The sequence below is a fragment of the Phaenicophaeus curvirostris genome, chromosome 20 (assembly GCF_032191515.1).
Source record: "Phaenicophaeus curvirostris isolate KB17595 chromosome 20, BPBGC_Pcur_1.0, whole genome shotgun sequence".
Taxonomy (NCBI): Eukaryota; Metazoa; Chordata; class Aves; order Cuculiformes; family Cuculidae; genus Phaenicophaeus; species Phaenicophaeus curvirostris.
The window spans coordinates 10,197,528-10,218,542 of NC_091411.1; the positions used below are offsets into that span (position 1 = coordinate 10,197,528).

Genomic DNA, 21,015 nt, shown 5'->3' on the forward strand with positions numbered 1-21,015 from the left:
AGGGGGAATGGGAGGTAAGGATCCCACAGCCTCAGAGCGCAGCAGGAGGATTTCTTTCGGTACAACCCCATTGCCCCCGGCTCCTGCAGCTCTACGCTAGGTGAGCAGGAGAGTGTTGCACCAGGTTGGTCAGCTCTGCTCTGCTGTACCCACATCCTTGAGCCCGAGCATGTGGTGCCGAGAGGCAGGGAGGTGCAGGTACCGTGGGCTGGGAGAGAGCAGCCGCCCCAATAACCAGCACTCACGCTAGGGTAAACGCGGGGGTGTGCCGGCCTCTGCTCCCAGCCCAGGCACGCTGAGGACTGTCCCTCCTTGGCCTCACCCTCTTGGCACCACTGAGGTTTGGCTCCGTGCTCATGAGTGTCGCAAGGGGAGATTTTCTATTAAAGCAAGTAAAACCAGGCTCCGCGGCTTGAGGCCCAGGGAAAAGCTTCATCCTTACTCCCTGTTACCAGAGGACTGTGAGCACGAGCAGGCAACTTCAGAGCAAGCTCTCCACAGAGCAGGCAGAACCGCTGTCCCTGTGCCCCCTGCTCCCTGGAGGATGATGACCCAGGGTAAGGGGAAGCCAGAGCCAGGCAAAGCTAAGCACCACACGGCTGCACATGCAGCCAGGCTCTCTGGCACAGGCAGCCAGGCACTAACTGCACGAGGCAAGGTGTTTATTGTCTGCCTCTCCAGCAGGAAGGGGCAGCGAGATGCTGAGGGCTCCGAGTCCAGTTTGGAAGTAACTTTGTGTCACCTTTGGTAAGGTGAGGTGGAAGAGAAAATGAAGAAGGTGCTGATGGAAAACCAGCCTTCTCCTGCTACCCTGTGCCTTCCTGTAGACGACGTGGCTTCTTCCTCACCAGTAAGAGCTACAGCTGCACTCTGTTCACTCCAGTTCTTTGGGGGCTCGCCTAGAGTTCATTCTTGCAGGAACCTGTGAAGATGAAAAAACAACAATCCAGCTATGTCAGCCTGGGTTGGGTTTGCCTCATCCCTAAGAAAGATGAGGCTGACCTCGACCTCTGTTAATTCCACCTACGCTCGCTGCTTTCCTGTTGCCAAACCCCTAGGCTGGCTCCCACCACACTTGGGAGCATCACTCTCTCCTCAGCACAGCACAGTCCTCAACAACCTCACCTGGGTCAAGGAAATACTGTGTAAAGACTCCTGTGCTGAGCTATGGGGTAATTCAGCCTGGAAGAGGCTAAAATGGTTAGGGCTTAAAGAGAGCTAACCTTGTCCCTTCACCTGTGTTTTAAGGAAAAATGTTTTTCAGTCCTTACATCCCTACGGAGCAGATAATTGGAGGGTGCAGTTGTATCTTAGTATTCCGTTGAGAAGTGCTTTGCAAGGCATAGAAAGTGGGTGGCTACTTAAATCTCCATGGGATGCCCTGCAAGTCCCAGTGCTTGCTGGAGTATGAAAGGACAATCTTGTGTCCTCCAGGGACTTTCAAGACCATGAGAAGGACAACAACAAGTTTTGCTTGCTGGAACAGGCTTGGCAGAAGTTAACTGCAAGACTTAGGAGTCATCCCTTGGAATAAATCCATGGTACCTTGTGATACTGCCCACGTTCCTCGGTGCTGTCACTAATAATATGTACAGGGCAATACAAGGAAACCCGGTCTGCTGGAACGCCAAGTCGCTCCCATGATTACCCCTCTCTGAGATGGTTTTTAAGTGCCTACTTGGAGCTGCTTAGTCTTCAAACACATTCTTTGAAGTCTTTTATGTCTAAGCCATTACTGCAAGCAGTGAACTGGGACTGGATCTGCCCCGAAATACAGTTTCTCCTTAAGTCTTTCCAAGCACCCTCCTCCCTCTGCCATAAGCACCAGGCTGCTGCTGCACACCAGCTCCTGAGCTGGCTCTCTACTTTCTGGACTTGTTTAACTGGAATTATTTAATGGGAAAACTAGCTGCGGAGAGCTGCCTATCAAAACAGGGCTCATATGGTTTGTGCTCTGCTCTGAGCCGAGCTGCTCTGCTCCAGGGAGCACTCTGCACACTCCTCAGGGACCCAAGGGGATGCTGCCCCGCTCTGCTCGGGACGCATCTCGCACATGATGGCTCTTATTCAGATTTTGCTGCTTAGGAGACCCTCCTGGGTCCACTGTTTGGACTGGTCTGTAGACTTCAAAAAGAAATGCTGACCACTTCCCAGGCTCATAAATCTGCCAACTCCTGCACGCTCCCTAAACTTCCCTGATTGACTTTTTGGACTGTTAATTTCCTAAGAGTTGGGGTTGCTTTCCTAAAAACAAAGTTATAACAGTACAGGAAAGGAAGGCAGCCAGAGAGAGTACCCACTGCTGAACATGACCCACTGCTCATAGTGGGCTCCCCCTGCCTCTGCCCCAGAGCCACCTTCCCATGGGCCAATCTGAGGATTTTTGGCTGCTACAAGGGCAGTCAGATGGTGCAGCCCTAGAAACAGCTTTGAAATTAAGCTAATGGGCTGTTTGTGTTCATCTTTTATTAATTACAGGCTGCTGAGCTTGAGGGAGATGGAGATTAATAGTGGCACATGTGTCACTGATCTCACTGGCCCACATCTGCTCCCGGTGACCAGCGTGGGTGGAGTGAAACACTTCAAACCCTGCTTTTTTTCCTGGCACTTACATGTCTCCAGCCGCTCCTCGAGGAAGGAGATCTGCTCGCTCAGGGAGTCGATTCTGTCCAGTTGCTGAAGGGAGTGGGACAGTCGGCTGATGGGGTCTGTGCCGACGTCCTCTGGCGCAGACGGCATGAGGTTGTGGAAGGGGGCCAGCACCAACTGGAGTTTCTGTAGGGAGAAGGGGAGCCGTGAGCGCGTCCCACCAGCCACAAGGACCAACCGGTGGGATGTAGGACATCGCCTGCTGGGATGCACCCCACCAGGGCAGCGTGCCATCCAGCTCACAGGGCTTTGCTTGCATTCAAAGGGCTGGAAGAGCTGCTGTGTGGGTGATGCCTGCAGCGTGGAACACAGCTGGGATGCTAAAAATAGAGCCAGGGCAGAGGGAAACCCTGGCTGTGCAAAGCCTGGGGTGGGAGCTGGCTGAGCACAGCCTCGAGCAGAAGGGCAAAGCAGAGCTGTGTGCTAATCTCACCTCCTCCAGCACTTCCACTCTGCTTTTCAGCTCTTGCATTTCTTCTCTCATTTCACTGGGGGGACCTGAAAAAGCGACCAAGAAAAGGACAGTTAGTAAAAGCCCAAGGTGAAGTAGAAGGTGTTGGGGAAAAGACATCGATGCAGGCTTCAGGCCAAGATCCACTGCTTTCCACTCTCCTCCCAGTGACACCCCAGGATCTGCCCTGCTGGGAGCAGCTCCTGGAGCATCCTATGGATCCGTGCCTGCTGCAAGCACTGGCATCTAGTCCTGCTGCTAATGTGCACAAGCCTCTCCTTGCTGCTGGAGTACCTGCAACAAAGAGGGGGAGGTTTTCAGGCAGCGGGGTGATGCTTAAAAGACAAGACATGTGGGGAAGCCCAGCATTCCATGCTTGTGTTGCACTCGGATTAGTCAGCACCTGGATTTGCCTTGTCCCGTGGCACAAAGGCTTCACCCTGCACAGCGGATAGAGGCAAGTGGCTGGCAGATGCTGCCCAGCTCTCCCAGGCGGTTCCCGTGTGATGCCCGTGCTGGCCACAGCGCATTATTACTCACGGTACGAGTTTGAAGTGTCACAGCGCGTACCAAAAGTAATAATGAGCTGTCACCAGCGGTGCCGGCCGCTCCTCACGACTCCAGGCTTGCCCTGTGGGAAGGACGATGATGGGGGAACAGCCATCTCTCAGCCACTCCACGCTGCGCATGGCTCTGCAGATGGAGCAGCGGCTAGACTTGTGCATGAGGAGGAGGTTTGCTTGGTAGAAGGACTCCTGGGTCACCAGGAATAAAGGCGAGGGGTTCTGGCTGTCACCCACTCTCCTGTCTCTTCCCACTCCTGCTCCAGACACTCTGTGATGCTGCATCAAAGGCTCTGAGCAGCCAGGGCTGTTCTACAAGGGGGGGACACATTACCTGCTTGGCTGAAGGTGTCTGGCTCAGGGACTGGCCCCGCGGGCTGGCAGGTCTTGTCGTCGGCAGCGAGGCTGAAGCCGTCCCAGCAGGAGCAGTGGAAGCTCCCAGCTGTGTTGATGCAGAGCTGGCTGCACCCGTGGCTCTGCCTGGCACACTCATCCACGTCTGAAACAACAGGCACAGGGTGAGCGAGGACACGGGTGCTGATGAGGTGCTTGCAGGGATGAGGGGCATGGACGACTCAGCCCCGCGGGCAGAGGTACCGATTCCTCACCAGCAGCAGGATGAGGGCACAGTGGGACCCCAGGCTGAGCCAGAATTCGTGCTGGGCACAGCTCTGGGTGCCCTCCATGCAGCAGGCTGGGAGCACAAGACCCACCAGCGCTCGGGACAGGCTCTCCGCTTGCACCCAGCTGCCCTAAACCTGGACTAACCTCTCCTCTCCCACCAAAGAGCTGGAAACAAAAGCCGTGGTCAGAAATGTTCCAGCTCTCATCCTGGATTTACGGCCGGGGTTTTGGTTCCAGCCAGCCGTGGCGAGGAGCTATCGGCCTTGCAAGTGTGTACAAAACCCAGTAACCTCTCCTCACATGGGGGAGTTATTAAAGTGGTTCCCACAAAGCAAAATGAGCTGAACCGCTTCCCACGCCCGGGCGAATCTGTTTTAGGCAGTGGGAAAATCCTTTCCCTCTCCTGTGCCGGAGCCAGAGCTGTCAGCGATGTGCTCAGCCCTGCCTGGACCAGCATGGGTCAATGCCACACGCTCCCCCTCTGCCCTGTGGAAGAGCAGAAAGCCAGGAGGATCACAGCAGAGGTTTTTGCAACCCTGGCATGCACCATGCTGCCCGATTTCCCTGTGCTCTCACAAGGAGCCTTGGGCTGCTCTTATGCTGGAGAGGAGCTCGGTGCAAGCAGATCGACAGGCTTCCTCTCCGCTCCCAGATATTTTTGGTTTACACATTTAGACTCCGCAGCGAATGGGCGTCTTAGTTTACAGGAGGAGTTTACAAAGCCTGGGAGATGGGTCAGTACAAACACGTGGTCTCAGGCCGACCCCACGAGTGTAAGAGCTGCTCTGCAGAGGGTCCTTTGCCGGCTGCACAGAATACACAGAATCTAGGTTGGAAAGGACCCACCGGATCATCGAGTCCAACCATTCCTATCAATCACTAAACCACGTCCCTCAGCACCTCATCCACCTGTTTTTTAAACACCTCCAGGGAAGGTGGCTCAACCACCTCCCTGGGCAGCCTGGGCACCCTCTGCTCAACCTGACCCAGCGTAGAGCAGCAGAGGAGAGAAAATGCAGCTGCCAGGGCTGCACGAGGGCTGGGAGCACTGATGCAGCCAAAGGGAGGTCAGAGCTCCTCTGGGAGCCGAGCTTCCCATCCTTTCCTGGCCAGACCCTCATGCATCGCTGCCTTGGAGCGCTCTGTGTGTGTGTGAGAGAGGAGGGGTGACACACTGGTTCCCCTCTGCAGTCTGAGCAGCACCAGGCATGTGCCAAGGCTTGGTGAGGAACCAAGGGGTTGGTTTGTGGGGAGAGGACCTCCTCAGCCCCATGGCAGCCCTGCTGCTCACCAGAGAAGTTCTCCTGGCAGCAGCAGGACAGAAGGGAGCGTGATGATCGGTACCTGTCTGGCAGGCTCGCCCCGTCCATCCAAGCGGGCAGGTGCATCTGCCGGGGAAGGTGCAGCTCCCACCGTTCTGGCACGGCTCCCAGCACAGAGCTGTGGGACCAAACACAAACACAGGGTCACCAGGCAGCTCCGGGGGTCCTGAGCTCCCTTCTCCTGCCCCAACTCACACACTCTCCAGCACAAGCCAACGGGGGGATGCTCTGCCCCAGCCCCAGGGCGGTGAAGTTGATCTGACCAGGGTGGACAGGGCACAGGATGGGTGGGATGAACTGGACCTTGGTTTTGCAGCCTGGGAAGAGGCCAAGGTGCTCGCAGCCAGCACAGGTGGGAGGAAGGAGGGGCCCTGGGAAGCCCCCAGTGCTGAGCTCTGAGCTTTCCTAGGGACAAACTGGCTACTGATGTGCATTGCATTTGTTTTGTGCCATATGTCATGATTGTCTCCTGCAAGCATTTCTCTTCCATTACTGCTGATTGATATGGAAAGGACTTACTCGTTTTATTTATCCTCTGGTAACTATAAAGTTAATAAGCAATCCCAAAGGGAAAAGGCCTGCAAGGCAGTAGAGAAAGGCTGGGAATTAATCAGAAATTCAACTGTGTTTGGTTGTGACACTGAAAATTTAAATGCTTTCCTACAGGGAGAATCTGCCTGACAGGCAGAGTGCTGGTAAATGAGAGAGAACTGGCTGCCAGGGCTGCATCCAGGGATGTGGGAGCTGGGGGAAGGGGGAGCACGGTGGTGGCACACTGGCCTCTCACCTCTGTTGCAGCTGAGCGCGTGGCTGCTCGCTTTGCTCCAGCCAGGACAGCACGGCAGTACGGGCTGGTGTCTGTACGCCTGCCGGTAGGCAACCCTGTAGATTGTCCTGAAACACAAAGATGGGGCTGAGCTGGGTGACTGAGAATCCTCTCCAAGCCCCCACCCCACTGGGTCAGACCCCTTGTATCAGCAGCCTCCACGCTGGGAGCATCTTCCCAAGGATCAAGGTAGGATTCTCTGCTTCCATAGCCCCCACGGGGCGGCTGCTCGGCTGGGATGGATCCGGCTGCCCTCACCTGTAGGTGCTGCAGAGGCGGTGGCCCTGGCAGGTGGTGAGGTAGGGCTGGTAGACAGGCTGGACGTGGGACTCGGTGTAGGCGACCGCCCGGCTCTGGGGCGCGGAGGCACAAACTCTGCGGCTGCGGAGAGAGGAGCAGGTCAGGCACCCACAAAACCCAACCCACCGCTTCTCCCGTCGGGGCTGAGGGGCTCCTCTGATTTACACCAGCTATTGAAATGGCAGCAGCTAATTGCTCGAGTGACCCCAGAGGTTACGTCAAGCTGTTTCGGGGCAGCAACACAAAGCGTGAGCACAGTGGGCTGCACAGGCTCTTCCTTCCCAGCCCTGCACGAAGGAGCTGATGCCTCCTCCTACACTCACCCCAGCACAGTCCCTCCATCCCAGTAGAGCAGTCAGGCTTTGAGTCAATCTCCCCTAGATCTTTCTCCTTCTATTCATTGCCTCCCTTCCCTGAAAAACTTTCACTTTCTGGGTGGATATTTCCTTTTGTGCCCCTGAAACGGACGCCCCTGTGGTCACCAAGAAATTAATCATAGAATCATAGAATAACCAGGTTGGAAGAGACCCACCGGATCATCAAGTCCAACCATTCCTACCAAAATGATAGGAATGTAATGATTTTACAGACAGGGTGAGGCTCACATAAAAAGGTAGAGGCCAGAGGAGAGCTGCACTACAGGCTTCCTAAGATAACTGCAATCCAGTCAAAAACTTTCCCAAGGTTACCAGCCAAAATGGTCTTGGTTAAAAATTCCCTTTTTCAACATTTTCCAGCTCAAGCAGGTCAGCCCCACTGAGGAACTCATCTACTTGTCTCAGCCTCCCAGCCCAATTAGAAACTAGAATTAAAAGCCTGGGAATTAGCATGGACATCAGATGGCTTCCATTAACTCCAGCAAACTCCTTTCAGCCTCTCTGATTAATGCTATAGAAGAGGCCATTTTTTAAATGGTAATTGTTGGCTTTTCAAAATTTATAACAAAGCTATAGCATGCGAGCAAGGAATTCAGCCTGTGGTTTTCATTGCAAGCAGAATGTGAGAGGTTTAATGCTAGAGGAAAGTATTTGAATGTAAAAACAAGCTTTGCAGAAAATGTGAGCTGGATCTGAGGGGCAAGTGTTGAGCTCCAGCTCCTTTTGGCTGGGAGGGTGACTGGGGTGCTGAGCTCTGGGCTTCCCCTGACCCAGCAGGAGCTGAGCTGCACCTGCTTGGATCCAGGGGGCTGTGTCAGACCCATTCCCCAGGATGAGAATCGCTGGAACACACACTCCTGGGCTGGCAGGAGCATGGATCTCAGTCACCGCAGCATCGAAGGGAGCAGAGGGCACGGCAGGCAACAACCTGCCTGCATCTCTTGCATCCTCTCAAAGCTGGGAGGCTGCACCCTCCTTTGACGGCTCCTTTGCATGGCTTGGTTGGCACCATAGCAAGACTGCACACTTATTTTTGTGCAAAGTCATGCTTAAAAGAGATGATAATAATTCAATAACAGCTCAGGGCCTGATTAGCTTTTGACTCTCCCAGCCAAGTGGTTTGTGTACTGTACACAGAGCTAAACCGAGCCAGGGCATTTTGTCTAAGAGGCTTTTTTCTTCAGTCACAAAGCAAACACACCAGCAAAGGACTCAGCAGAGCCTCCTCAGCAGCCCAGCAAGCTGCTCGTGCACACGTAGGCATGGAGAGGATGCACCTCGCCGTGATATATGACATCGCCCACCTGAGAGATGCAGACAAAAAGGGAACTTACCCTGCCCGGGCAAAGCCACCCACGCTGCTCACGCTGAGGATGAAGAGGAGTCCCGAGAGGAGGCAGCCGATGCGGAGCATGTCCTGTCCCTCCTGCAGCGCCCTGGGCTGCGCGGCACGACTGGGTCTCACGCTTTGGTGGGAAGCGTTGGCACCTACTGCATGTCTTGCCCTTCAGCGGTGAACCCTGCAATGGAGAGAAGAGCATTGTGAACATGTGGCATCTGTCCCCAGCTGGTGACATCCAACGGAGCCACGGGGACGGGGCCAGCCGGGTCTGCACAGACCCTCCGAGGGCACCACAAGGGGCTGGGGCAGGAGCACGAGCACAGGCATCACAAGCCAAAATGCAGGGTAAGAGAGGACACAAGGGACACCCGCATCCCTTGTTTGGTAGGAGCTCCTGGAGGTTCCAACCCCCTTTGTCCAGCTTGAGCCATTGGTGCATCAGGGATTTACACCAGGGGATGCTCAGCCTGGCAACAGGAGGTGCTCGTGTGGCCCAGTTGCATGAAATATGTTGCCAATTCCAGGCAGTGAGAGCAAAACAATGGCCTGTAATTTCTTAATCTATACAGCATTGTAAAGCTGTATTTTCCCACCACATCACATGCTGAAATCTGATCTTCTTCTCTTTAAAATACAAGATCTTGCCAGAGAAAAGTGCTGTAAGGGCCATATGTACTGCCTGCAGTATATACCAAGTCGCAAGTAAACAGGCTCTGATTTCCTAGCAGAGGACCAATACGAAACAAGGATGAAGAAGGTCAATAACAAGATCTAATTTAAACAATATCTAATTTTAAAAAAGCAGTTGGCCTCTGGATGGCAGCAGTTAAAGGAGGAAGAAGTAAAGAAACCCAGCTAAAATACATGCCAAGTGAAGAAAGAATCAGTCTTTCTGATTAAAACTTGAGAAAGTAGTGGCTTTGTGGGCAGGGAACATAAAATGAAACATCCTGAAATTGCAAGTACAGTGAGCTGCAAATAAGCTTTCTAAAATCCCGAGGTGACGTGGGATTGGGGATTGCAGGTTCATCCTTAAACTCCCTCAAGACATTCCTAACTCCGAGCCAAGTGGTTGAGGATAACTGGCATAACCATCCCAACTCTACAAACCCTGTAGGTCCCAACTCCCTTCTCCAAGGTACACGGTACCTTATTTTCCTTTGTGCAGGTGAAGAAACAAAGGCGTGGGGAGATGCAGACCCACACCTGGAGATAAACCAGCTTAGAACCTTCCTGTTGCTTAATATCAAACCTCTTGTCCCTTAATATCAAACCTCTGGTGCGTGTTTACACGCAGCGACAGCGCCGAGTGAGAAGGAGAGCTGAGCAGCCCCATCTCCTCACCAGCCAGGGACTCTTCTCGGTCCTCGGAGCCAGGGACTCATCTCAGAGCCACAGACACAACTGCCTGGCTGAGCATCAGAGAGGTTGTGTCACATACAAAACACAACTGGGACCTCCCTCGGCCCCTAGATTCAGCAGTGCTGCAGAAGCTGAGGGTCTGGCTCCTGGATAGAGGGGGATAGCGACACATCCACCTTGCTCCTACAGCAGAATCTAAGGAGCTGCAGCCCAGCAGGGAAGCACAGACACCCAGGTCCATCTTAACCTCCATACAAACCCAGCTTAGAGGATGTAAGGAGGATTTGGGAGATATAAAGCCTCCACTCTCCTCCAAACACAGCAATCAATTTCATATTCTAATGATTACTATATGGTTTCTCAGCTATCAGGATATCAAATCTTGGTTGACCTGCAGGAAAGTTTCAAAACAACAGCAGAAAAACCTCCTTTTTCCAAAGTCCTGGAGCCATCCCAGGGACACCAGCATACGGAGCCGTACCAGCGCCCCGCTGCTCAGCCAGCCGGCTTTTCCCAGGGCTGTACTGGGACGCGTTTCCCTCACAATCACAGATCCCCAGATTAGCGGTGCCTCTCCAGAAGCCTGTAAGTCAGACTCTGCCAACCATCTCCACCCTCCCACAGGATTCCCGTGACTGCTCTGGGAGCTCTCCCTGTGGGGAAGGCAAGAAACGCAGGGCATGAGCCTAAAATATAGACAGTTTGTTTTTTCACTTTGAAACGGAGCCGCACTGCTATGCCTCAGTGGTCAGAGGATCCCTTTGGGCCATAAAATTATGGTCGCCTCATATGAGAAAAAGTTTCCAAAGTGGAAAATAGAATAGTCTATACTTGTCTTTATTTTGAGTCAATGAAAATCTGACTCTTTGAAGCCACTGAAGACCCTCCAACCTGTTGCACTACCCAGCATAGCACTCTTTTTGTAAAGCACATAAGAAAGGAGCACGGAGAAGGATGCTGTGCGTGTCACGGAGCAGGCTGCAGGGCCACAGGTGTCACAGAGCAGGCTGCAGGGATCAGAGTGGGGTGCAGGAATGTGGAAACCACAGGACAGGCTGCAGGAATATGGATGTCACAGAGTGGGATGCAGGGACTCGTGCACAGCGGAGCAGGGAAACAGGCACAGTTTAGCAAGCTGCTGGGATACGGGTATCACAGAGCAGGGTGCAGGGATGAAGGTACCGCAGGGTGGGCTGTGGGGATACAGGTATCGTGGGGTGCAGGGATGCGAGAACCACGAGGTGGGCTGCGGGGATATGGGTATCACGGAGCAGGGTGCAGGGATGTGAGTAGCGTGGAGTGGGGCGCAGGGATGCGGGTACCACAGGGTGGGCTACAGGGATGTGGGCATCACAGAGAAGGGTGCAGGGATGCGGGTACAGCAGGGTGAGCTGTGGGGACACAGGTGTCACGGAGAGGGGTGCGGGGATGCGGGTAACGTGGAGTGGGATGCAGGCAGAGCGGAGCAGGGCTAATCAGGCTGCAGGGACACGGGTATCGTGGGGTGGACTGCGGGGCTGCGGGTATCTCAGAGCACAGGGATGCGGGTACCACAGGGTGGGAAGTGGGGATCACAGAGTGGGGGTGCAGGGATGTGGGGATCACAGAGAGGGGGTGCAGGGATCACACAGAGGGCATGCAGGGATGCAGGGATCTCAGAGAGGGGTGCAGGGATGCGGGGATCACAGAGAGGGGTGCAGGGATGCGGGGATCACAGAGAGGGGGTGCAGGGATGCGGGGATCACAGAGAGGGGGTGCAGGGATGCGGGGATCACAGAGAGGGGGTGCAGGGATGCGGGGATCACAGAGAGGGGGTGCAGGGATGCGGGGATCACAGAGAGGGGGTGCAGGGATGCGGGGATCACAGAGAGGGGGTGCAGGGATGCTGGCAGAGCGGAGCAGGGAAGCGGGCAGGGCTTATCGGGCTGCGGGGACGCAGGTATCGTGGGGTGGGATGCGGGGATGTGGATATCTCAGAGCGCAGGGATGCGGGTACCACAGGGTGGGTTGCGGGGATCACAGAGAGGAGGTGCAGGGATGCAGGCAGAGCTTATCGGGCTGCGGGGACGCGGGTATCGTGGTGTGGGATGCGGGGATGCGGGTATCTCAGAGCGCAGGGATGCGGGGATCACAGAGAGGGGGTGCAGGGATGCGGGGATCACAGAGAGGGGGTGCAGGGATGCTAGCAGAGCGGAGCAGGGAAGCGGGCAGGGCTTATCGGGCTGCGGGGAAGCGGGTATCGCGGGGTGGGCTGCGGGGACGCGGGGATAACGGCTCGGGGACGCGGGTACCGCGGCGCGGGGATAACCGCTCGGGGACGCGGGTACCGCGGCGCGGGGATGCTCCCCCCGGGCCGAGCGCCCTCTCCCCGCAGCCGCAGCCCCGGGGGCGCCTCTCGGGCCGCGATGTCCCCCCCCCTCCGGTCCCCTGTCCCCTGTCCCCACCGGGGGCGGGGGGGGAGGCGGCCGTGCCCCCCGCGCCCCGCACTCACCCCTGGCCGCGCCGCAGCCGCGCATCCCCCTCGCCCGGCCCTGCGAGCTCCTGGCGGCGAGCGGAGCCGAGGAGAGCCGAGCAGAAACCAGCAGAAACGAGCCTCCCGGCCGGGGGAAGCGCCGGGGCCCCGGGAGCCGCCGCCCGCCCCCGCCCCGCCGTGCCCGGCTGGGGAACGGGCAGCATCCCCGGGGAGACCCCGGCCTGGGGGACACGGGGGGACAGGGCAGCATCCCTGGGGAGACCCCATCCTGGGCGGTTACGGGGGGACAGGGCAGCATCCCTGGGGAGACCCCATCCTGGGGGGTTACGGGGGGACAGGGCAGCATCCCTGGGGAGACCCCATCCTGGGGGGTTACGGGGGGACAGGGCAGCATCCCTGGGGAGACCCCATCCTGGGGGGTTACGGGGGGACAGGGCAGCATCCCTGGGGAGACCCCATCCTGGGGGGTTACGGGGGGACAGGGCAGCATCCCTGGGGAGACCCCATCCTGGGGGGACACGGCAGCATCCCTGGGGAGACCTCATCCTGGGAGGTTATTGGGGGACTTGGCAGCATCCCCAGAGAAACCTCACCCTGGGGGACATGGTGGGACAGAGCAGCATCTCTAGGGAGACCCCATCCTGGGGGACACGAGGGGACAGGGCAGGACCCCCAGAAAAATCTCATCCTGGGGGACACATGGGGATAGAGCAGCATCCTTAAGGAAACTTCGTCCTGGGGGGGCACGGGGGGACAGGGCAGGACCCCTAGAGAAATCTCATCCTGGGGGACATGCGGGGACAGGGCAGCATCCCTGGGAAGACCTCGTCCTGGGGGATGCGGGGGGACAGGGCAGGACCCCCAGAGAACCTTCATCCTGGGGTGGACATGCAGGAACAGGGCAGCACCCCCAGAGAAGCCCAGCCCAGGGTGGGGGGTCCTGCTCTGGTTGCACCCGAAACCTCATCACTGTCACGCTGACCCCAGTGGATCCAGGACCCCAGGGGATCCCTGCCCTGGCAGTGACCTGGAGGCTTACCTGCAAACTCCCTGCTGAGCCTCACAGCCCCACCAGCCTGCTCCTGAGTGCCCCATGCTATGAGGACACGAGATCCCTGATCCCCCAGACCAGCCCACCCAGGTGGGCAGGGGATTTATAGCAAGAGCAGGAGATCCCAGCATGGCCATTAGTCCCAGGTGAAATCATTCATCCCCAGTGCAGTGACCAGGGGAAATTTATGTCTAAAGAGTACTTTAACTGGTTCTGCACTCACCAAGAGGACACAGAATTATGAGAGGAGGCATCAACTTTCCCTAGGTTAGAGACCTAACACACTGTACTGGTCCATAGCATCCCACTGTGCTCCGTTAGCCCCGCTGAGCTCATTACAACAGCCAAGTCCTCCAGAAGCAGGCGATGAACTGGGAGGCTGGTTTCCAGTAAGCCCTAAAGGATTCTTGAAGGATTCCTTGGATGCCTCTGCAGCCACGGAGAAGCGTGAGGATTGAGCAGGAGAGACCCAGACCCCCATGGGGCACCAACACCTGGGAGAGTAGGGAGGCTGATCCTCCAGCTGCCTGCAGGCTCCTCTTCTTAAATGCCTGATAATTTACCAAAGAATATTCTGTGGTTTGGTTTGAGCCAAAGTGCCACTTGTTTCGTCTACATTTTTCTCTGGGAAATGAGGGCACAGATGCTTATTGTTTTTCAAACAAGTTAGGCGGCTGCCCATGCACAGAACCAGCCTTAAAGATAGCAGAGATCTGATGTGCAAATGAATGGCAGGATACAACACCCTGGGAATATTTGTTCCCATCAAGCTTTGCTGTTTTGTTTTTTTTTTTTTGGAAGCATGTAGGCATTTCAAGGAAATATTTACCAGTTAAATAATAATGATTCCAAGAGAGCAATTGAGATCACTGGCCCATCCCCTGTTTTCCTCATGGATAGGCTGAGGCTGCTCGTTGAACCAGAGCTGTCTCGGGTGGTGCTGTGCCCTCTGGAGAAGGTGTGGGGCTCTCAGGTGGACCGGTGTGAAAGGAGCATGAGCTGCTTTGGTGATATCCTCGATGGGGAAGGGAGCAGAGCAGAGGGGAATCGGCTTTGGGATGGAGACAGAGTGTGCTGGAGATGAGTTCTCCCCCCCAGCAGCAAGGCAAAGGGTATCAGATGCCGGTGGAAGCGCAGCTCCACGTTACACAGCATCTCACATGGCACAAACGGGTTCGCTCGCTCTGCCTGGACCCAGCCTACCTCTGGGGAAGGATTTCAGCTCACTTAATCTCATAAGCATGGAGGACAGGCAACTTTTCCCAAGGGAGCTGAAGGGACAGTAATTATCTCATTATGCAGAGAGCGTTATTGTTTATTCTGGCGTATGGGGGAGATGAACAGAGCCTGATACTCAACTTGTCTAATAATTGCAAAATGCATTTGGAAGCCAGTGGAGAGCTGCTTTGTCGATAATGAAAGCACAGGATCTAATTTCACGGCCGAGACACTCACCTTATCCGTGGTGCTCCATCATTTGTGCTGGGCAGGGATCTTTTCCTTGTGGAGCATCTTTGTTTCTTACTGCTAGAAGAGAAAGAGCCCTCTGTTACACTCGCCTTGTCACGCAGGCAGAGACCAGTGATCCAGCCCTTGCCCATGGTGGACCTGGTGTGGCATTCCCTGGATGCTCCCAAAGGTCTTTGCGGAGTGAGGTGGAGGATGAACGCAGGGTGATGGCCACAGAGAGCCTGTCTCTGGCACTGAGCTCACACAGACACCCTGATACAAGTGGTAGAGCATGAGGAGCCCCATCCCTTCCCTCCTGTGCAGTGCACACTGCGCAGTGGCTGGTTTAGGAGCATCCTATGGTCCTCTTCTCACTCACTTGAGCTGCAGTGAAACCACTGAAAAGGCCAGGCAGACCCGCCGTGACTCTGTGCCCTTTGGGGTAGAGCAGGCAGGGATACGAGCAAGTACTGAGCACATCAGAAGCCCTGGCTCCTCCTAACACAGCTCTGGGGCTTTGCTGAACACCGAGCTATCTCCACGGGGCCAAGGGTGGGATTTTCCAAGAAGCCAAGACAATGGGGTGCCCTGTGCCTGCTACACTCACCAGGGTGCAGCCAAGTTCCCTTCCTCTCATTTGTGATCCCATCTGCTGTACCCCAACACTACTTTTTACCATCTTCAGTACTTTCACAGACACAATTAAGGATGAGGACTCCTAGCTGCCCAGGCAACCTTTGCGTGAGTCCCAGGATCCCAAATATAAATTTTATGGTGAGAAAGAGGATGGATTTGTTGATGCCCAATGTCCCTCATGGCCCTCAGCTTTCAGCTCCTTGAGGAACAACACCACCCAGTGCAGGACTAAGCACGCCGATGTTCAAGGTCTCCCTTAGAGCCTTCTCAGTCATTAGACAATTATTTCCTAAGTGCACTGCAGCATTTCAACTGCAGTTACTTTAACTGCAAAATGTTTGCTTTTCAATTCCATTTACTGGGTCAAATCTTTGCTCAAGCAAATGCCCATGTCAGCTGCTTAAGAACTACATATGGCCCATTAAAAGAGCATTTAATCCCCTGCTCTTAGGGAGGGTTCAGTGTCTTATATGCTAATATCCATTATGCTGGGAGGAAATCCCCCAGGACACAGCCTGGCAAAGTTCCTTTGAAAGCAGAAGAGTGATGCCAGTTCAGAGTGGGGGAAGATCAGATCTGTTGCCTCTGTTAATATCACTGTGATGAGTTTCTGACAAAGACAGTAAGAGATTCTGGCTCTTGACTGCAAGTCTGTCCGAATTTGAAGTCCTCCCCAGACCAGTATTTTATATGTTTCCTCCAAAGCTTTCTCCCTTGCACGCTAGAAGTGTACTCCCACGACATCTAATATTAATGCTTGTCTCTGAGCCAAGAATGAAATGTTTCTGCCCAACCTCCCTCTTACATTTAACAACACTGAAATCTCCTCGTCTCCTACTGGTTTTACCACCAGTGTGAGCCACAAGGCTGAGCGCAGGTCTCTAGCCTGGCTGCAAAGGGGAGATATTCACCCACCTCCCCTTTTCCTAGAGCCCATCCCATAGACCTGCCAAGCACATTGCACCCTCCAGCATCACTCTGAGAGCATCTGTGGTGGATTGGGGGCTGGAGGTGGGAGCTGGGCTTCCCGCTGGCCCCCTGTGTGCGAGGTGAGCTCGGAGGATGTGAGAGTGTCTGGGGCTGGGGTGGGGAGATCAGCTTTGCCTTGTCTCTGTCGGCGTGAGAGAGGAATGATTAAGAGAAAAGACTTAATAAAAGACCAGCACCAAGGTCCCACATCAGGAAACCTCTCTTAGAGAAGAGTGCTTGCTACCCATCGCAGTAAACGGGACTTGCCAAGTACAAGAGGGCTTCCCCAAACTGGGGCCAGAGGTGCTGAAACGGCAGATGGAGATAGATGGGGAGACAGGCAGAAGAGTGACACACATAGAGATGCAAAGCTTTTCAGCTCCTACGAGCCACGGCTGACCCCATACCTGCAGCACACAATGGGCTCTCGCTGGCCTCTGCGGGGCCCTGGCACAGAGCTGGAAGTACTTGCTAAAGAAATCAGAATTTTTGGTGCTTCTGAAAAAAAGGCGGAATGGCTTTCCCTGTTTTAGGACAAATTCTTCTGCTCAGGCTTTTCCTAAGGCTGTTTGTAAACCTCACACTTCAGAATAGACGTTGGAACAGCCCCCGTTCTGCAGGGCTCTAAGGAAAATGACCTCCCACTACTCTATTTTGTCCCATATTGTTCTCGGTTGCATCAGCTGCTGACCAGTCATCTCAGTGGAAATTTAGAGGAATCCACTGATGTCAACGGGACCAAAGCAGGTCAGACCAAAAAAACTACTTGGCCCATAGCTCCCAGTCTGCTGCCACCAGCTGCCCAGTGCCATGCATATTATGACCCAGATCTGATTCCTACAAAGTGATTTTCTTTTGCCTGAGTAAGGACTTTGCAAGCGTTAGGGGGCTCCGGACCAGTTTGTTGTAACTTAATGTGACCACAGGGACATACAGCAGCCTGGCTGTAGCTGTGTAAAAACACATGCAGGAGCAGGTCAACATCCTGTAGCCAGGTTTATTTGTTCTTTATGTGCTCACAGATGAGTTCTTATTTATATTTAGAGAAGCAGGTAATGGCTGCTGCGTAAAAAGTGGGAAGTGATTCATCTCACCCAGGAATAAAATGAATTTTGCAGCTTTCTGTGAAATTTCCCTCGCAAAAAGTGGCATTGGTCAGTGGGGAACAGTCCCCTGCCTCACCATTCCCAGCTGTGTTTTGCCAGTGAATCACTTCCCGAGGAGTGTGGTGGGAATAGCTGTGAGTTGCATGCATGGCCCTTCATCACAGTCACCCCAGCGAGCAGCTTCAGGAGAAGGCATTTCCAAGACGACTGTTTTTTGCTCTGATTTTGGTTCTACATCAGAAGAAAGTCTCCAACTCCAGAGATCCACACTAAGCAGAGTTCCTCTCTGCAGTCCCCTTGGCTACGGGCAGGACGGGAATCCCAAGCATTCACTTTGGGGGAGAGGATGGAGAGCGAAAGAACATTTCTGATCACCCCCTTCTGCTTGCAGACAGCCTTTTCTTTCTCTGTCTGGTCTGAAACCTCAAGTAAAATCTTGCCTTATGTTTCCTCATGCCCTTCTGCTGCTGATGTGACCGTGAGTCAGGTTCGTTTACTCTAATTTGTTGCAGTTTGTAAATCTGTCTCCCCAGAGCCAGCCCCACCTGCAGTGATAGAGTCTGGGAAATGGCTCAAACGAGCCTGCAGCCCAGATTCAATTTCTCTTCCTTCCCTCCAGGGAAAGTTGTGCAGAGCTGGTACTTTAACAGCATAGAGAGGGACTAACTCAATCGGCAGAATGAATGCTGGATCACAGGGAATGACATTCAAAATCTACCAGGGCAGACTCAGTGTTTTCTGCCACTACCCAGAGGCGGATTTTCAAGGAGGCTCAGGATCCAGCCTCTTCATTTGGGCTTGTGCCTTGCACAGCTGCCCAAGCAGTGGCAGAGCTTCCTAATCCACTTTCAAATTAGTTTTATCACTGGCAAAGCCTTGTTATTTCTTCTTATGTTTGAGTCTCTGCCCAGTGAATCGATTCCATGAATGTTAGACCCTGGGAAAAAGTCTGCTGAGAGGGAATGGCCTCAAGCTCCACCAGGGGAGGTTCAGGCTGGACATTAGGAAAAATTTTTCACAGAAAGGGTCATTGGGCACTGGAACAGGCTGCCCAGGGAGGGGGTTGAGTCCCCTTCCCTGGAGGGGTTTAAGGGACGGGTGGATGAGGTGCTGAGGGACATGGGTTAGTGATTGATGGGAATGGTTGGACTCGATGATCCGGTGGGTCTCTTCCAACCTGGTGATTCTATGATTCTATGATTTCTACCGAGAGCCACTCACTGGCACAGTCCTGGTCTGTATTCCTGCACAGCCAGCCAGTGCCTGGGTATCCCAGCTTCTCCTACCCACAGCCAGCTTTTCATCCCCAAATATCCAAGGTGCCTCACTGAAAGCCTCCTGCCTGCACTATGTAACACCACAGGTCTGCAAGTCACTGAAAACAGATAGATGCAAATCACCCAGCTCCACGGTTATAAATTTGGGGGGCTTTGCTGAGCTCCTGGCACGCAAACACCAGCACGCTCCAGGTTCAGGGTTAGGCAGTGCAAGCCTGGCATCTGCGTGAAAGCAGGGAGGATCTCTGCTCACAGCCCCATCCAGCCCCGATCTCTGACGCGGTGCAACCTGAAATGAGCAGCGCAGCATCACGGCTCAGGATCCCGCTGCATCGCCGCGTGCTGCACAGACAGGAGTGAGAGCAGAGAAGGGGAGTGCAGGCTGAAGGATGAACAACGTAGGGATGTTTCAGGTGTTTAGAGAGCAGGCAGGTGGAAAAAATGAATGAATTATGGAAAGAAAGATTTGCTAAGAATTTCCAGCTATCACACAGGTTTGCAGCCTTCTGCTACATGCATAGGGAGCAAAATATACCCTCTGAGTTCATTACTCCTAGAAACTAGCCTGAGTGTCAATGGGGTGAATTAAAAGCAATAGAGCTACATGTTGGGCTCCGCTCTGAGCAAACCAGTGCTGGAGATGCTCCTTGGCGCAGCACACGTGCAGCCAACAGCAGAGCCAGCCTTGCTGGGAGCAGACGAAGGATGCTTTAAAAATCCATTTACTCCAGAAGCCCTTTGCATTGAAACAGCACCTGAGGCTCCTGCCATCATCTCTACCTGAGCAGAGGCAAAAACCCACCCAGAGCCCACTGGGTCTGGCATGATGAGGACACGCTGCCCCAGCACCATCTCTCCATCCCATCCCATCCCATCCCACCCCATCCCATCCCAGGCACCTCATCCCCATGTGGTGATGTCCACGGCTCGTACGGTACCTGTGGTGCCCCTCTGTCCCCTGTCGCAGCGGCTGCAGCCCTGCGGCTGTGCTCGCCGATGGCTCCCAGCAGCCATCCCCGTCCGGCCACCCCGGCTTCGTTGAGCCTGGGCACCCGCCTCGCATCCCCGGCGTGTCCGGCCACCGGCCGAGCACAAGCAGGAGGTGGCTGCAGAGGTGGAAGGGTGGCTTTTTATGCTTTTCTTCCTGTATAAATCAGGCCGGGGATGGACAATCCCAGACAGGACTTCCTGTGTGTGTTGTGCACTGATAACGGGCGCTGAGAAGAGAAAAAACACGGCCGCCCCGCGCCCAGAGGGGGAGAGGGGCCACGGGGCGGCACCCCCACCCCGTGCCCACGGGGACGGCCGTGGGATGCTGACATGGAGACAAGGCATCCCTGGGGACACAAGGATGGAGAGAGAGATGCCCGCTGGCCTCCCTGCACCTCCTACCTTGAGTAAGGTGGATGCTTCCCCCCATCCTTCTGCCTCACTGGCATGGGGCACGTTTGTGCAGCCTTCATCACAGCCACTCCTCATCCCACCTCGGATGGGGGGCAGTGGGGACCCCCACAATGCCAGGGCCTCCCTCTCAGCCCGTGCCAAGCATAGCGAGGCTGGAGGACACCTTCTCAAGGCTGTCTTGGTGTGTAGCCTGTTCTAAGGTATTTGAAACTGGGGTATTTGTGACCCCCTGAAATCTGGGTTGCAATACAGTGGTCAGGTTGTTGGATGGCTTTTCCCTCTGTCACACTGTCCCTGTGTTGGGAAAGAGCGAGGTACAGGTAGTTTGGGCTGCTAAGCCTGCAGGACATCACCCAGCAAAGATGGGCAGCAGAGAGGGGGTTGCAATAACGGCCCTGGTGCCCTAATTTTCAAGGTCATTCTGGTCCAAGGCTGATTGTAATTTCAGATTAAATGTATCTCTACATATAACCTTGGTTCTGGGTGGCTGAAAGAGCAATAGTACAATTTTTAATTGGAATTTGAAACTTTGATCCAGACTCTACACTAGGAAATGAAATGTTCTGGAACATGAGGGCTGTGGAGGTGGTAATTATTTCTCGACTCTCTCAGAGGATGCAGTCGAGCTGCCAAATGAGTGAACCCACAGCTGCCAGGCCATCACTGCCGACAGTGAGATCCCCACTGAAGCCAGTGCATTTTCCTCCTGTCTCATCTGAGCGCACAGCACGGGTCAGGGGACACGTTGTCTGGGGCTCCCCCGAAGCAGAGCCACATCCCCAGCTTGCACCACACACGCTGGGTCCTCCCAGTCCGAGCAGCGCAGAGCGCTTG

The 21,015-nt window shown here is 54.7% G+C and overlaps 1 protein-coding gene across 3 annotated transcripts; it reads right to left on the reverse strand.

Annotated features, from left to right (window-relative positions):
• Positions 1-412: 412 nt before the first annotated feature.
• On the reverse strand, positions 413-19,896 carry EGFL7 (EGF like domain multiple 7). Of its 3 annotated transcripts, none has more exons than XM_069873683.1 (10): positions 19,716-19,896; positions 14,796-14,864; positions 8,447-8,632; positions 6,694-6,816; positions 6,397-6,503; positions 5,632-5,727; positions 3,998-4,162; positions 3,083-3,147; positions 2,613-2,775; positions 413-922 (listed from the first exon to the last, which is right to left on the reverse strand). In XM_069873683.1, the coding sequence occupies exons 3-10, from the start codon at positions 8,524-8,526 to the stop codon at positions 900-902; spliced, it is 822 nt and encodes a 273-aa protein (XP_069729784.1). In that variant the 5' UTR covers positions 8,527-8,632; positions 14,796-14,864; positions 19,716-19,896; the 3' UTR covers positions 413-899. The 3 variants fall into 3 exon arrangements, with proteins under 3 accessions (XP_069729784.1, XP_069729783.1, XP_069729785.1); XM_069873682.1 differs by having other exon boundaries at positions 14,796-14,867; XM_069873684.1 differs by lacking the exons at positions 14,796-14,864; positions 19,716-19,896 and adding an exon at positions 12,308-12,379.
• Between the last annotated feature and the right edge of the window lie 1,119 nt (positions 19,897-21,015).